Consider the following 16,605-nt stretch of genomic DNA (forward strand, 5'->3'; position numbering starts at 1 on the left):
CTTGTTTTGTAATAAATAATTGCCAGGTTTTCAAAGAGAGGGATAAATGGAAACAAGGCATTTGAGGTCTGCATTAAAATCAAGTGCTCTCGTCTCTCTTTACCTGACCTGCTGCAAACTTCCTCGGCCCTGCTCCAAATCAATAGCACGGTGCACAGCAAATAGCGTCAAGCAATCCTACTTGGTATGGAAAAAACAGAAAGAAAGTCCATACTCACATGCCCGAGGGGACCTTTTGCTAAACAGGTAACGGCATCTCACCATGGAGACGTAAATTTCAGCAGAGCAGCTCTCAGCCTCCTGAAGACATGACTGGAAAATATTTCTGTACGATATTCGCTGGTAGAAGTCCCTTTCAGCACAGCTAAGTCAGGGAAGCTGATCATAACTCATATGTCTGCCTTCCTTATGGTGTCAAACGCAGAGCTGAGGGAGGAAGACGGGCATCTGCCTGTATACGTTATGAGGATGCCTCATCTTGTGCCCCATCTGCTGCACCACTATGTGTTTCGGTTTGTTGGGTTTCTCTGATTTGTCAAAAAAGCACTCAAATATTGTGCAGAACGCAGTGAAATCATTCAGAAATAAAGGACTATTTCCATACATGCCATACCAGATCCCCCTTTTGAAATACCTCTATGGGTATGTTGGTGGGTCTGAGACTTTGACCTCTGGCAAAGAGCTTAGGAACAGCTAGACCAGGAAAAAAGAGAGTTAGTCCCACTGTAACTGAGTAGCTCTGACCTTCTTATTCATCCCGGTGAGAAATGGTTTGCTGGACTGGCTGTAGTTTTGGGGCTTTCACCTCTACATGATTTTTCTTTAAAGCAAAAATGAGAAAAATGTGCTGGAATGCAGCTGCGGACAGAAAACCTCATCACTTCCATCTCTTTCCTGGAAAATATTGGGGTGTGCGATCACACTTCAGACTTAATAGTTAAAGGACTGGACCCTGATTTGCCCAATATTGTTTGCAGGCTGGTTTAAACTCCATGGAGCGTGAAAGGACAGGCGGGACCTTGCCCTCCTGGGAGGAATCTGTCCTTACGTGGACCTCTCTTTCATAAGAAAGACCAAATGTCACTGTCTCAGGGCAACTCCTCTTCTTGGGGCCTCAGCCATATGGTATGCAGGCTGGCCAGAATCATCTCACGCTGTATTCGGTGTCTGAAAATAGGGCTCCTGCCTCAAGAAAATAAAAAAAAATCAAAAATTGAATGGGGAATCATTCAAGTATTCCAGCAACTCTGGGGAAGAAGAAAATCAAGGAAAGGCAAACAAAAGCTGTACCCCATTCTTAAAGTTCAGCAGACCGAGGTTTTGGGGGACAGTCTGGAGGGATGTGAGGCTCTCTCCAAGCCTTTTGAGCACGCAGCTCTGCGAGCAGAGAGGAAATACAGTATTAGCAGCTAACACAAGAGGGAAGTGCAGCACCAAAATCCAGCCCATTGCAGGGAAAGAGCACCAGGCTTTCTTCAGCCTTGGCTCAAAGGTTTGTGATCACACCCTGGTGTAAAAGAGATGGGTCTTTTCATGGTAGCGCCTTTTCCTCCGTCCCCTTGCAAAGATGCCTGGACCCAAGAAAAACCTCATTTACTTTACATGGCTTCAAGGAGGCCATCTTAGTGAGCCATGCTGCAGGCTCAGCCTGCGTGCAAGACATGTTGGTAGCCAGAGTCTCCAACTACTTAAGCAAATACTTTCATTTAAGCCCACAGTGAAATTCAACTGGGACATGCGCTGTTTTTTTTTTTTAAGTTATATTTTTAATTATCCGTGTATTTCCTTGTCTATATTCAACCATTTAAGCTACCACTTGCTGACGGAAAGCCTCCTTCTCTACTTCTCCAGTTCTGCAGGAGCCCAGCAGTCCCCAGAAGCTCCCTCCTGAGCAGATGGAAGCCTCTTGTGCTTCCTTACCAGGTTTTCCCCGCAGAGCATCTCTCTCTCGGCCACGACCTGAAGGGGCCATTGCTCCTGAGTTTGCTGGGCCTGAAAGCTCCTGCGCAGCTGCATCGATGGCTCTCACACACGATATTCACCAGCCTCTGAGCTCCTTCCTGCCCTGGGCTCCTGTCCTGGCCACCGAGCCCTACAGCAATCACACCACCAGCTTCTCCTCTTTCTGGTTTCTGAGCTGGCCAACGCTTCCCTGCGGCTCTCCTGTTAGGCAGCTGCTTGGAGCTCACTCGGGATTACTCCGGGGTTGCTCTCAGCCCAGCCTAACGGCCAGGATCCCTGCAGGGCCGGGGGCCGTTTACACACACCGAGTGGAAGAGGGATCCAGTTCAGGAGTAGGAAGCTCAAAGCATTCATCTCGACTTCATGTTCTTTAAAATGAGATGTATACAGTGTGGAAATGTTCCCCGGAGTCAAACAGAATGAGAAACAGATGGGAAATTATTTGCAAACAGGAACTCTTTTCTTTCCTTGTTTGCCTGCTTTGTTTTGTTTACCCCTCAAAATCCTAACCAGAAACACCAGGAGGATGATACGGCTGCAAGCTACTTCTACTAGCAGGGCTGGATAAACAAAACTACAAAGCACTGACAAAGCAACGCATTGATTTTTACGTGATGTGTTGAGTACGGCATCGGGTCTTACCTTGGGCCCCCGTCCAGCAGAGGCTGATGCACGGACTTGATTTCACTGCTGGGAGTGCAGAGGGGCTACGCTGAGCAGGAAAGACAAAAAAATAAACGTGTGCACTCCCAGAACTGTGGCCTTACCCAGTAAATCTTAGTTACTCTTTTTGCAGATGACAAGAGCAAGGTTTATGCTAAGTGTCATTAATAGAGATGAGAGTTTTGGCCGAAAGGACGGAGCGTATTTAATTTGCTGCATTGCTCAGCCAGATAGAGACAGTAGCAGCTGAAATCAAAGCATCATGTAAATTTATGCTCTAAGTAGGAATGTAACATTTTAGTAAGTGATTGCAAGGAGCTATACATGGAGCCGCACACGGTGGAATTTAATTTACAGAGAACAGCCTCTATCTTTTAGCCATTCGCATACTGAAGATTTAAATATGAAATAAATTGCAAACACTTGCAGCTGAAGCAGGAGGTTGGATTACGTTCGCTCATATTGAAATTACGTCTTTAAGGAGGATCATGCCACAGAAATACATCTACAGTGGATGTACACGTCCATGTAAAATAATCCTCTTCCGTAACACAAAGGTGTGCATTATTAACGTGCTGTCTTCCAGATAAAATTCTTATCAAAAACATTAAAAATTGGTCTCTTGTGTTCCTAGGTATGTTTGATGACTACATTACAAAGATTTCTTCAATTTTTGCTTATTCCTCCCATTCCTGCTTTATTGCTCTTTTATTATTTCTGTTTCAACGAACCTCACGAAAGCTGATTAACCGTTTTCACTTTTGCTGGTAAGCGCTTTCCCTCTGTTCTCCACTGAAAGGCTGCTGCAGCATCCAAAAAGATGAAAGCTAAGAGCCACAAATAACTGAAGAAAAATGAGAAAAGGAAGCAAAGCAATCCTTAGAATCACTCGGCTGCTTTTAGGTTGTTACCGTCTCTGCGACAAACCAAATCACCAAACTTTCTGTCTTTTCAAGTAATTCCACAGAAGACTTAGGAAGATTTCAAGCGACGATAAGCCCCCCTTCCTCTCCTTATCGATATTAAATCAAAGAAATATGGTTTTCCTTGAAATAATCTGACAAGAGCCCCTTTAGTGGCACAGGAATGCAGCTAGACAAATCACAACAAAAGTGCTAATTGCAACAGAAGGACGAGTCAAAAAGAAAGGCCTTTGCAGGAACGCTGCAGGTTTTGTGCAACCTCCAGCACATCAGCATATTTTACTGTGTGTGGGAGTCGGGGAAATCCCAGCAGCTTTCTATTGTGTCTCGTTATTTCTTGGCTTATACCCAAGCAAATAAATAATCATAGTAATAAACTAGATTCATACAAGTGTAGCAGAAACAGACATGAAATCCAACAGATAAGATAGCCAATGCTCAAGATGTTTCTTGCACATGGGCCAGACGCTCAGAGCCCATTAATCTTTTGTTTGCTCAACTGTTCCCCACTAACAGAGAGCGGGATTACACAGAGCAAACCACGACGGGAACCAGCTAACCATGCTGCTCCAGCCCAGCCTCGGAGGATTTGATAACAGTATGCTAATTTCCTGGTGGCTTTAGTTCCCTTTGAAAATCCCACCTATGTCAGTGAAGAGCTTCTGCAAACGCCGTTCACAGCACGCGGTACCTCACTTCCCCAGTTAGTCGCACTGCTGCCACGAGTATGTCTGCAAGGAGAAATGAAAAGGAAGCCTTGCTGCTTGCAATTATTTGCTGTACGTGTGAAGAACCCGGTGCTGCAGAGGTTAGGGGAGGGTGAACTCCATCCTTGCAAAGCCTCAGCCACTCCCTGCTCCTGCATCGGTGGTTTGTTCAGTTTTTAATGACCCACGGAAGTCCATTCTGCTTACACTGCCAAAGGAAGCTGATGTGGTCCCTGCAGGCAAATTCTGCTGTCCTGTACTCGGAGTGTCCTCACTCCATGGGGCCACCAAACCAGAAGAACGGGGCTCCAGAGGAGGAGACCTGGCTCAGTAAATCATTTCCTACGCACCTCCAGCAAGAAAGCCAGGGGTCGTCCTCACACAGAATCCCCCGTTGCCTTCTAACCAGAAGCAGCTCAAAGCATTTTCAAATACGTGTTGTTTTATCTTCCTTTTACACTGAGAACAGGGCTTGAGAGTAAGGCAGGCCACACTAGGTGTCATCCCTGCCCTCTGCTCTCCGAGTGAAATATTGCAAGGACACCTCGCCTCTTGGCTCGTGCCTCGCAATCCAGCTCGACTCCACAACTCCATGCACAAATGAAAGGCTTATGATGAAATAAAAGCGGGTTTTATTTGTAATGAGCAAAATACACTCCAGGCTTGAAGAAAATCCAAGCCAGAGAAGCAAATTCTCTGGTCCCTCCGGCCAGCTGGGGTCCCGCAGGGCCCAGCCCCAGCTGCTCCCTGCCAAAGCCAGCGGGGCTTGGAGCGAGGGGCTGCAGCCCCTGGGCGATAACCACGGGGTTCGGGTTCAGGGGGCGATCCCACAGCCCAAACCTCACGGCGGAGGGCTGAGTTTAGGTGGATGCGGTGAAGGGTGAGCGTTTGTCCTCCTGGACAAAACACAGAATCCTGTTCTCCCACAAACCAGCTGCTCTTTCTGTTTTTCAATACTCTGGAGGGACTCGAATGTTGCGGCGATGAGAGGAGGGGAGGCTCACTAAGTACCTAGGCAGATGGATGCTGAGCGAAGGAAGGAAACCATCCCTGCGGGACAGAGCCACGGCTAAATGCTCATTCCAGCCCGATGACCGGAGCCCAAACAGGTAAAAGAGCTGGACAGAGGAGTTTTAGGCTTTAAGATTAAGCTGCTCTCAGGAATGCTGTTCTTCCACTTTGATGCTCTGCAGTTGTTCCAAACATGCTGGGATGGGTGCTGAGCACAAAGCCCGAGCAGTCACAGAACTGCCAGGGAGCACTTAGGAACTGCAGAGGAGATGGGCTGAAGGTTGCTGAAGTCGCCTTGGTCTTCGCTCTGGAAAAACCTGACTAGCGATTCCGACACAATTTTCATGCAGTTTCAAATCAAGTGTACAGCAGCTGTTCATTTTTCTGCGATAAATCACCGTTTCTTGACATTTGGAAACTCAGGAGGCCCAAAAAAAAGAGGGGAAAAAGTGCTTAGGGTAGACTCTTTTTATTTTTAATTATTTAACGCTTTCAGATGCTCGGCCCCAGAGGCGTGTCGACACCACAAACGGAGCAAGGACGGCCTGGCCAAAGCGAGATCCAGGGGAGGCTGCCGGCTGCCGCCCTCCTCCCCCAGCTGCAGATGGGCCCGAAGCTGCCATGCGGGGGACCTGGGTATGTAAAGTGACTTAGGCATGCAAATAATTGCAAGATCAGGCTAGAAGTCTAGGAAACGGCGATCTTGCAATTATTTGCAGCTCTCGCTCGCTGTTTGCCTTACTTCTTTTCTCTTTCTCTTCTCCAGGGCAGGGTGGGAGAAGGGGCAGGCTTGTCCCTGCTGCTTCTCCAGGGGCGCTGGCCCCAAAAGAGCCCTACATCCTGGCCCCAGGGCACCAGCACCATTCCTCCGGTAAGAATCCGGCTGCCCTGTCTTCAGCAAGGACTTTCTGAAAGCGTCTGACCCCTTTTTTTAAGGGAGGGAAGTTGTGAAGGAGGAAAGCAAAGCCTCGGCTCCGTTTCCTGCTGTTGTGCTGTTTATTTCAGAGTATTTCCATTGTTGGAGAGCAAACCCTTCGCATGCCAATGCGAGGAGGTAGCATCAGGCTGGAAAGGCGGCTAAATTTGGCTCAGATTCCTTCGGAGCCTGACCTCTTCCCATTGAAGTGTACGGCACGGCTCCCGCTCGCTGTCCAGCGGGGCAGTTTTGCACCCCCCTCCGATCACTTCTGCATTGTCTTTTTTCCACCCTTGAAGGAAGTGATACAAATAATGCCCTAAGAATGCCCTCTCCTGTAGGTAAAGGGATAATATTTGAGTTTCACTGAGGAAATGAATAAAAGAAGAGCAGAGAGAGCCCCCAGCAGCCTGTCGCTGCAGGGACTTGCACACACGCCCGGCTCGGGGCACCCGGAAGCTGTTGCCTTGAAGTCGGGAAAATGATTAACAGCACCCAGTTAAGCGCCCGGACTAATCGCTAGGTTCAGGCCAGCAGAGGGAAGGCCACGTGAAAAAATGAGAAAGGTCTCATGTGAAAACGCGACAGTATTTTAAACTAAACCGCACGTCGCAGTTTTCTTATATACACACTGTTTTCATGCCTTGCAATTTTTTCACTGAAATTCTTCTTCTTTTGGGTGACTGAAACACAATTTTCCAGGTGTTTCACTTTCTTAATCTGCTTTCCACTTTTATTTTCTTTCATTTTTTTTTTCTATTTCATCACTAAGACAGCTTTCATTTTCAGCTTTCAATCAAAAAAAAAAAAAAAGTGGGAGGCGGCATTATCTCACCGAATGCATTCTAATGCAAAAAAGCTCAGCCAGATCCAACGCAGAGGCACTCACTAAAGTCACAAAGATGAGAGGTGGTTCTCAGCAGGCCCCAAAAGGACATTTCCAGCACGTACGCAGCAACTTTAACTGCTGGACTAACTACAGGGATGCACTCAGCTAGCCTAGGTGTGCAAACATCCTATTTCTTTTCCTTCTCGTGTGTTGTAGCATTGCTGATGCTTCCAGTGGGGTTACTTGTGGCGATTCGTCTTCAGGCCCAACCAACAGAATTTCAATACTATAACTTGTAGAAAGTGATTTTTTTTAATTGATTATACGAATCTGTAGCAGCTAAAGGAAAGGGATTTGCATCTGGGCAAAGTCCCTGGAAGCTACTTCCATAACAAATTACATTTTTATTGTTATTTCCTGACTGAGCAATACAGGCCAAGCAAAAAAAAAACATGCACAAGTGGAGCACACGGAGTTAAGTAAAACACAACCATCCTCAAAACACAACCATCCTCGCAGATTTCTGTCGGCTGCAAATTCCTCTGTATTGATCTGTATTGATCGGATCCTCCCGGGAATTGCCTGGGGGGAGGCAGGAGGGTTGGGTCCGTGGCTCTCTGGGCTTCTCCTCTTCCCCTTTCACAGATCCAGAACCAGAAGTACCTCCCTCGGTGGTGCACCTCCATGGCTGGGGCTGGGCCCGTCCGTGCCTAACGCTTCTGGTGGTGTTTCAGCGTGAACATTGGTTGTTACTAATAATCCTTAACTCCCTGCCTTCAGTAAAATGCAACGGATTGGGTGCCTGATCCTGATATCACGGCTGCAAAACGTCTAGCACGGCTGAAATCCATGACTGCACGCTCCTTGCTTTCACCCGCTGACTTTAACGAAGCTCTTGGCGATTAATAGAGGGGGCAAAGGAAAGAACGAGTGTCTCAGCAACATCAGGGGAATTCACAGCGACCTCTGCCCTCCTTGCACCTCTGGGGAAGGCAGCAGAAAGAAGTGCCGGGCACGGATCCGCAGCAGCACGGGAGGGGAACGAGCCCGGAGCTGCGAGGGAACGTTCCTGCCTCCGACACAACAAAATGGGAGCGGGCTGTTTGTTTTCCTTGATGCTAATAATCGCGGTGCTAGGCTTGTCATCGCCAGCATTGCTTCCTTCCCCAACATAAACTACCGTGTTTCAAAAAGGGGCCTCTCGATTGTTTTTATTTACGTGCAGGGATGGCAAGTGCCGGGTCCTGCACCTGGGCTGCAACAACCCCAAGCAGAGCTACAGGCTGGGAGATGAGTGGCTGGAAAGCTGCCTGGCCGAGAAGGACCTGGGAGTATTGGTGGATAGTCGGCTGAATATGAGCCAGCAGTGTGCTCAGGTGGCCAAGAAGGCCAACGGCATCCTGGCCTGTATAAGAAGCAGTGTGGCCAGCAGGGCTAGGGAAGTGATTGTGCCCCTGTACTCGGCTCTGGTGAGGCCGCGCCTCGAGTACTGTGTTCAGTTTTGGGCCCCTCGCTACAGGAAGGACATGGACGTGCTCGAGCGAGTCCAGAGAAGGGCGACCAAGCTGGTGAGGGGTCTGGAGAACAAGTCTTACGAGGAGCGGCTGAGGGAGCTGGGCTTGTTCAGCCTGGAGAAGAGGAGGCTCAGGGGCGACCTCATCGCTCTCTACAGTTACCTGAAAGGAGGCTGTAGAGAGGTGGGGGTTGGTCTATTCTCCCACGTGCCTGGTGAGATTTCGAGCTGTTCTCTACCGCCCTGCGAGCTGGGCCCGCTCTGGGGAGACGAGCGGGGAGATCTGCTTGTCTGTCCAAAGGAGGGGATGGCAGGGGGCTGCGTACTGCGGCGGAGGCAGGAGGGGATGGCAGGAGACAGACAAAGGAGAGGCGAGAGGAGGAGGATGTCTCTTGCCTGGAGAGCACACGTGTAAACCCCTGGGTTTACACCCAAGCACATCAACCCGAGATCTGGACTGAAATGCAACCAGGGAGGCGGCAGCAGCGTCTGTCCCACCCAGCCCGGAGGAACACGCAGCTTTTGTGTGGGAGGGCAGCGGGCAGAGGAGCAGAGCTGTGTCCCGGCGGGCTTTAACCGGGGAAGGGCAGTCCCTGCCCTGCAACTGGAAAGCTTTCAGGCCATATATTCCGCGTGGTGGCCTGGAGAGGGCCGGGGAGGATGCAGAAAGGCAGGACGGAGGTGGAAAACCTGGAGCGCAACTCTTTCGCCTCTAAGTAGGTGTAGTTTAACCAGCGGCGCTCCCATTTCAAAGCCGTGTCGAGCTGCACACGGAGCCCCTGGAGCCCCAGTGCTGTGCAGGGCACCCGAGCTCCCCTCCGCTGCCTGCTCTGCGCGGTGAGGGCAATCCTGTGCCGAGCTTAAAAAAAAATAAAATAAAATAAAACACCAAAACAAAAATAACGCCTTGTGCGCGTCCTCCTTGCTCTTCCAATGCCAGCCTGCCTCTCCCCTCCCCGCTCCAGCAGCGGCCCCGCACGCTGCCCCTCTCCCAGCGCATCCCCGGGGCGCCGAGGGGGAGCGGGGGCTGCGCCGCGCCCCCCCCCCCTTAAAGCCCCCTTTTGGGGCTCTCCTCCAGCAGCCGGCTCCAGCCCGGGGCCGGGGCCGCGCCCGCCCGCCCCGGAGGCGGCTTTAAGAGCGGGGGCGGCGGCGGGGGGGGGGGGGTTCTCGGGGCCTCCCGCGGAGCCTCCGAGCGGCCGCGGGGGCTTGCGCGGCTTTTGCGCGGGGCGCGCACGGGCGGCGGAGGCGGCGGCGGGGCTCGGGGGCGCGGAAGGGAGCGGAAAGGAGCGGAGGGGAAAGGAGGGGAGCGGAGGAGGGCTCAGCCCCTCGGCCCTGCCCCGGCCGCGGCCCCCGGCGGGGCGCTGCGGGTGTGCATGGCCCTGCGCGGGTGGCGATGGCTGCGTGATGGCCCAGCGCGGGCAGCCCGCCCCGCACGCCATGGCTGCCAAAGAGGAGCTCTACAGCAAAGTCATCCCCCGGCGGAACCGGCAGCACCGCGCGGGGACCATCAAACATGGCTCGTCGCTGGAGATCCTGCTCTCCATGGGCTTCCCCAAAGCCCGGGCGTAAGTGGCCGCTCGGTCTCTTTTTTTGTTTGTTTTTTTTTTTTTTCCTTCTCTCCCCCCCCCCCCCCCCCCGCCCCGGTTCCTTTCGGGGTGGTTAAAGATGCGCGGCCGGGGATGCGCGGCTGGAAGGGGGCCGGGGGCAGCCGGGGATGCGCTCCCGGAGCCGCCCCGGGGACACGGAGCACGGGGAGGTGGCGGGGTCCCGGGGGGCGGCAGGTGCCCCCCCGCCCCCCCCCTCTCCGGCGAAGCCCGGGGTCGCCAAAAAGGCGATTTTCCGGGCACCCCCCCTCGCCAAGCTGCAATCAAAGCCCCTCGTTCCTGCGCTCGGTGCTGTCGCCGGGGCGAAACTCGGTCACCCGGGAGATCCTCCTGAATCCCCGCACAAGTTGATCTTCCCCAAAGAAAGGGGAACAGAAGGGAAATTCAGGAGCGCGAAGCATTGGGTTTGGTCTCGTCCTGCTGAGAAATGCCCCGGTGTGATTGCCCTGCGCGTGCTTATGCTGGAAATTAATTAGGCAGCAACCTAAGGGTAACTTCCTAATGGTTCAGTTTGGAGCATGGGGACTCCTGAAGTGGGACCGGGGGCTTTAGGATGCAAACGCAGCCGGCCGGGATTTGGAGGTTTCCTGGTCTAAGTTTCCCTTTTGTTGTTGATGCCAGTCAGAACTCGGTGGCTTTTCAGCCTCGCTGCCGTGTTTTTCCATAACTACAGGGATACACACGTGCAGTTCTTGGGGAGAAATGTCAGACTGCCACTGGCACATCCAGAAAATCCCCTGTGTGTTTCCCCTTGTCCTACTTACGCTCCTTAAGTCTGTCGGTGATCTGTAGCTACGTACAGAAATCAACATTTAGCTTTTATACACGATGCCTGCAAAGGAAGATGGTAAGAGCCTGGTGACTTCATGCTCTGCGCTTGTTTGGAGAATCGGATGTGCACCTTTCATAGTAGCTAGAGGGAAAAAGCAGCCTGGTGCTATGAATGAAACTCGCCGTCACCTGTGCCACAGTGCCATCGAGGCTGACCGTCAGCCCCGGGCTCGCCTCACCGTTGGCTGAGGAACAACGTCTGTGGTTCGTATTCTTGTCTGAGAAAACTAACGTGTGACAAAAAATGAAACCAAAGCCTCAGTGTACAAGATAGGGAAGGTTAAAGGCAGAAAGGCAGACAGAGAGGGGCAAAATACCCCAAGTGCAAAGGGTGCTTGTTGCAAACATATCCCGCCAGCTGGGTAAAGCTGTCTCGGTGCTGAGTTCAGGACGCTGTGATGTGACCCCCTTCGACAAGTCCTCTGCTGGCCCGGCCTGAAGTAGCTCTCAGCGCCCTATTCCAGCCTGCCAGAAATCCTACAAACAATTTTATCAATAAAATTCAGATAAGGAGCAAAACAGCAAAAGCCCAGACAAGGATGTTGCACCACGGGAACGCCGTGGAGCAGCGTGCGGGCTCAGAAGCAGGAGCTTCGGGACTGCACGGCACTGGGATGTTCCCTGCTGGTCTCTGCTGCCCAGAAGCCGTTCAACTCGCGGCACATTGCGAGTGAAGCAGCTCACCGAGCTGCCAAGGAGGTGAAGCACCCTGTCTCCCAAGACATAAGTGCAACGCAGCCTCAGCAGAAAGCCCCTTCCGTACCCCAAGCTCTCCCAGCCCCGTTTCCACCCCGCAGCGCCACGGGGAGGCCGGGAGCCGGGCGAAGCCGGGAGCGCAGATCTGCGCCTGTAGGTCCTGCGTATAAATAGAAGGCAGGCTGATGCTTGGAGTGGTGGCCATCTGCTGGGATGGCTTACGCAAACAAAGCCCCGAGTTGTCAGACGGCTCTGTCAGGGATGTCACTAAACGCCATCGCCGCTGGCACCACCGGGGACTGGGGCAGGGGACGGAGGGGCTGCTGAAGTTGGGGGGCTGCTGAATTTGAGGGGTGTACTGAAGTTGGGGGGCTGCTGAAGCTGGGGGGATTGCTGATGTTGGGGGGCTGCTGAAGCTGGATAAGAGATGCAGGAGCTCGGAGGAGCGCTGCTTACAAACAGTGCCCATGGGAGTATCCCGTGGGACTCTGGGGGACGCTATTGGGACAGCACGGGGACACTCACGGGTATCCACATCACCTAACGGCCAGCTTCTGATCCAGCTCAGGCAACTCCACTCCTAGCAGCGCACAGGTCAGCGTCTGTTGCAGCAGAACAGTTAGCATGAGATAATTCTTCTCCGTGCTTTTACCAGCAGCAAGAGCTCCAAAGGCCGGCCTGGCTCCGAGCTGGCGCTGCTGACGGGAGCTGAGGATTCTTGTGTTCATTTCATTTTCTCAGTTCTGGGTTTCTTCAGGCAAGTGACTTCCACCCTGTGCGTGCTAAAATAATCAGAGGTGAAAGACTCAGTGCGATTTCCAAGTATTGCTGGCTGGTTGATGCAGACTAGCTCGGTTAAGGGTGGAAAATGGTACGAGCCAGGTGGAAAGCAAGAGAGGATGTCACATATGTTTAGGCTTTGGGTATCAGGTGCTAAACTGCTGTGGATCTCTTGCTGAAATTAGGATGTTATTAAATAAGCCTTTACTTGTCCACCCTGCAGAGTTCAGCTGGGCTCTGATGCAGGGCTGTGCGAGCTACCTGTGGATGCTTTTCTCTGCGGATGGCAACTGCTCAAACCACTGCGCTGTGTGTCAGTGTTTTGGACTATTACTGCAGAGAGCTATTTGTTGGGGCTCTTAGTGTCAGCACAGGCTCATTACTTTTTTATTTTGTAATTAGCCCATTATATTACGTACTGTCTAGTCACAAAGGAGGAGACAGTCCCGATCCCAAATAGTTTCTGATTTAAGCCAGGAAGGAAGGCAAAGGTGATGTTATGATTGCCGTTTTGCAATTCGGGCGCTGAGACAAGCATTTTACCAAGGTCGCACAAAACTCTAACCAGATCCCCACTGTCTCAAGACCCTTAACACAACAACGATCTTCCTCTAGGAAGAGATTTCACACAGCTGTCATTTCCCAGTTGACCCAAAATGCTGTCCCCGTCTTACTATGGATTTACTGTCAGTGGTTGCACCCACAGATCTAGTCGGACTGCCAGCATGTCTCATTTTTGTGTGATAATCTTTTACACGTGTTCATAGCCTTACTGAGAGCAAGTGCAAGGGAAGCACGCTGTGGTTTACAGGCCATTGAAACCACAGGGGAACATTTAAAACTACTATGCCTGTACACATACTTATATATTATGCATAGATTTTTTTTTATCTCTGTATAATGCTGAATATGAGAAAATTTAGTGATGGACTGCCATTTTTTCGATGGAGAAAGGCCTTTGACCAAACTTACAGTATTGGAAGTAAGAGAGGGGTAAGCAGCTGAAGTCCTCTGGCCTGCATGGTGCAGAAGTCAGGGTGGCTCCGGAAGCTGGGAGTTCAGGGATGCACAAACTAAAAGTTTCATGTTGGAATTGAAGCTCGTCCAAAACATCCTCAAAAACAGAAAGTGGCAAATTTAATACTAGTAGAAATCCCACTTTCTGTGTTTTAATGCTGGGTGTGCATATATGCATGAATATATAAATACACAAAACTTAAAATGTTGCTCGTGTTTCTGCATTCAACTCTGAATTCGAGCCACAGCCCCCGTGGTGATGTTTCAGCAGAGATCCAGCCCTAGAAATATGAAGCTAAGTGTCTGGCTCATGACGTTACTCCAAATAGGTAAATCACCATCCCCAAGCAGAACACTTAAATTACAGGCATCGTGTTTTTGCTTGCCATGCTCTGTGTGATAAGCTAAGAGATAAGCGCTGTTTGTGCCCCTTTGTGGCAAGGCTTTCCCAAACCGAACCGCTGTTCCTTCCCGTCATCTCGGCCTGAAAAAATGGAGCCGTCTTCTGCAGCCAGGCCCGTGGTGCTGGCTCGGTGTGCAGTGCCTGCTCCTGGGGAGATCCGCTGGTGCTAGACGTAATTGCAAACACTGTTCCCCCCTGAAACGGGGACAGGCAGGAATATCGTGCAGTTAGCCATGAATCAGCTTCGCCACTTCCCCTGTGCGGCACGTTTCTTTCTTCCTCCCTCCCACAAGAGATCACCTGGGTTTAACTCAGCACCATGGGCGTGAAGAGGAGTCAGTGCACAAAGCTGGACCGCTTTTTCCCTGGCCGTGACCAGAGCCGAGCCGGTTTGATTTTGTTTCTCAGTAACTACGAGAATTTAGGAGTATGATAGTTTCATTAATTTCAAAGAAAAGAAGTTCGGATCCAGTTTACAAACAGAAAAATCTTCTCTTGTGTTTTGAAAACGTTTTCTAGGCTGCTAAAACATGTTTTGCCTAGTAACAGACTTAGCAACATAGCAGTATTTCAGCACAGAGAGGCTGTGAAATCTCTCCTTCCTCTAGGGTTTGAGCTGTATTTGGGAAAATACTGCACACACAGAAAAAGTGCTGCAGATAATCTTTGGATTTTGAAGTGGTTTCTGTTCCTTCACGACCTTGCCTTCAGGGTATTAGCTGTCTGCACATACTCTTGGCTGAAATTCACCGCACTACAAAGGACCAGCCCAAAACGTAGGCATCACGTACGTCCCACTTAAGCCCAAGCTTGAGAAGCATTTTCGTGATTCACAGTGACTTGTGTTGGCCTGGGGTACGGAGGGAAACTCCGTTTCAGTTGAAGAAGTTGATGGACACAAATGTTTCTAGGAGCAACTGCTCTGAAGGCTATGTTGAACACGTTTCCAAGTTTGATAACTGCACTGGAGGAAATCTTCAGCTACTGAATAGCAAACCTGGGTGCTGTTGCCCCAAGGGTTTAGGCAGAAGCTTCCCCTAAGGCTCTTTGTACTCATCATTCAGGACAGTGGGTCTGGGGCTGGACGGAGCCTCTAGACCATGCAGTAGAAAACCAAGTAAAAAATAATCTGTTTCCACAGCTGCCTGTCAGCCACCAGACCAACGGGCGCGTTTCAGCAGCAGCTTCATAGGAAGCACTTGTGGCCCGTTTCCACCCCATAGAGTGGAGGAGGAAGAGCAGGCACCCCTTGGCAGATGACTCGGACGAGCCCTGCCTTCCCTGCTGCCACCCTGCCTTCCCAGGCACTTGTTTAATCTTTGCGAGACGCCGGGAGGCACGCGGCCCTGCCCACGCTGGGCTTTAACGGAAAAGCCTCTGCACGGTGACTTGAGCAACAGTTTGAGCAATTAGCTGGCCTCGTTCGTCTCTCGCAATTGCTGGGTTCAGCACTGAGGCCTCTCACCGATTCCGTACATCTGTGCTGGAGGGGGTCCAACAGGTCTGCACTGCACCGCGGAGCAGGGATGTGAATTGAGTTAGCAGCTGCCAGGAAGGTGCACTCGAGAAGGGCTTCAGCAGCCGTCCACTCGGGACCGCGTCCCACGGCTGCTCTGCACGTGGATTTGTTTTCCATTGGCTTTATTGCACGTTTCTGCTGCAGGACTGAGAGCTCATTACTGCGGGGCTCAGCCGTTGGCCGTTGTGTTCGGTGGGGGGAGATCTCTATCAGGTTGTTCCTTTCTTTAAAGATCTGAAGTGATAAAACAGAGAGGACTCCTCACTTCCACTGTTTGAATGGAGCTGAGGCACGGAGCAGCCAACATATATATATATATATATATATATATACACATATATGTCAAACCTGCACTTGGGCTGGCACTTGCCCCTCCGTCTGTAGAGTTTTAATCTGTTAGCTTAACCACAAGGCTTAGATATCTGGTCTAAGAATAACATCTATTTCCATTACATTGTATAAAGCTCTCAAATGGAGAGAGACCTTCCCTTACCAGGGGCTGAAGATGTCATTTCTCCGATCAGATCATGGTCTAAAATTATACCTAGGGCAGCAGTGCCCCAAACTGCCCCAGTGATCTGCGATTCGGTACATATAACTGCCGTTAATCGTGTCTGAGAGCCGGCAAAGTGGAACAGTTCAGGACTGATAGCAACAAAGAAAATGTTCCTGCCACAAGCATTGAGAGGGCTGTGTAAGAACAGAGCATCCCTTAATGCCTGCAGTTGAGCCCGGGTCAGCGTCACTGCGATACTCGGAGCTAGCTGCCCAGAAAGCAAGCTTGCACGTGTTCAGGAGAAAAACCAAGAACTTTACAGTGCCTTCACCCACGGTGCTTCATTGGGATTTCATATATAAATGTCTAAGTAGCAGCACCGTATGCAGTGAGTTCCTGGTTCAGTGGCAAGTCAGGCAGAAGACAGCCATCCCCAGACATTGGAGCTGTGTTTTTTGGGGCTATCCAGCTTCAGCACACGCTGCAAGAGTTGTTAGAAACTTTCCTGGTCCCCAAGTACGTGGTTCATTTGGGTATTAAAATGACATGGTGACAACAAAACATTTGCATGTTCTTCTGGCTCAGTGACGATTTTCTTGTCTCGGAGCAAAGGGCCTAGGCTTGGTCCTTCCCCCTGCCCGAGGAAGGAGGGCGGCTGCAGAAAGGGCAGCCCAGAGCCCCCGCATCACCGGCAGCTCACTTAGTCACCTCCAGTTCACAGAATCAAAACCCCAT

General features: G+C 51.1%; 1 protein-coding gene and 1 long non-coding RNA gene across 3 annotated transcripts in view; both read left to right on the top strand.

The window, feature by feature from the left end:
- The first annotated feature begins 5,115 nt into the window (after nucleotides 1-5,115).
- LOC136786724 (uncharacterized) lies at nucleotides 5,116-8,236 on the top strand. The gene is made up of 4 exons (XR_010826196.1): nucleotides 5,116-5,364; nucleotides 5,763-5,902; nucleotides 6,033-6,137; nucleotides 7,792-8,236. It is a non-coding gene; the product is annotated as an uncharacterized lncRNA (long non-coding RNA).
- A 1,468-nt stretch (nucleotides 8,237-9,704) lies between these two features.
- Nucleotides 9,705-16,605, top strand: part of UBASH3B (ubiquitin associated and SH3 domain containing B) — a 72,757-nt gene continuing 65,856 nt past the window's right edge. For both annotated transcript variants that reach the window (XM_066981226.1, XM_048063312.2), the window contains exon 1: nucleotides 9,705-10,089. In XM_066981226.1, the coding sequence (XP_066837327.1) occupies nucleotides 10,038-10,089 (52 nt within the window). In that variant the 5' untranslated portion in view covers nucleotides 9,705-10,037. The remainder of the gene's footprint in view (nucleotides 10,090-16,605) is intronic.

This window comes from Anser cygnoides, chromosome 21 (genome assembly GCF_040182565.1).
Source record: "Anser cygnoides isolate HZ-2024a breed goose chromosome 21, Taihu_goose_T2T_genome, whole genome shotgun sequence".
NCBI lineage: Eukaryota > Metazoa > Chordata > Aves > Anseriformes > Anatidae > Anser > Anser cygnoides.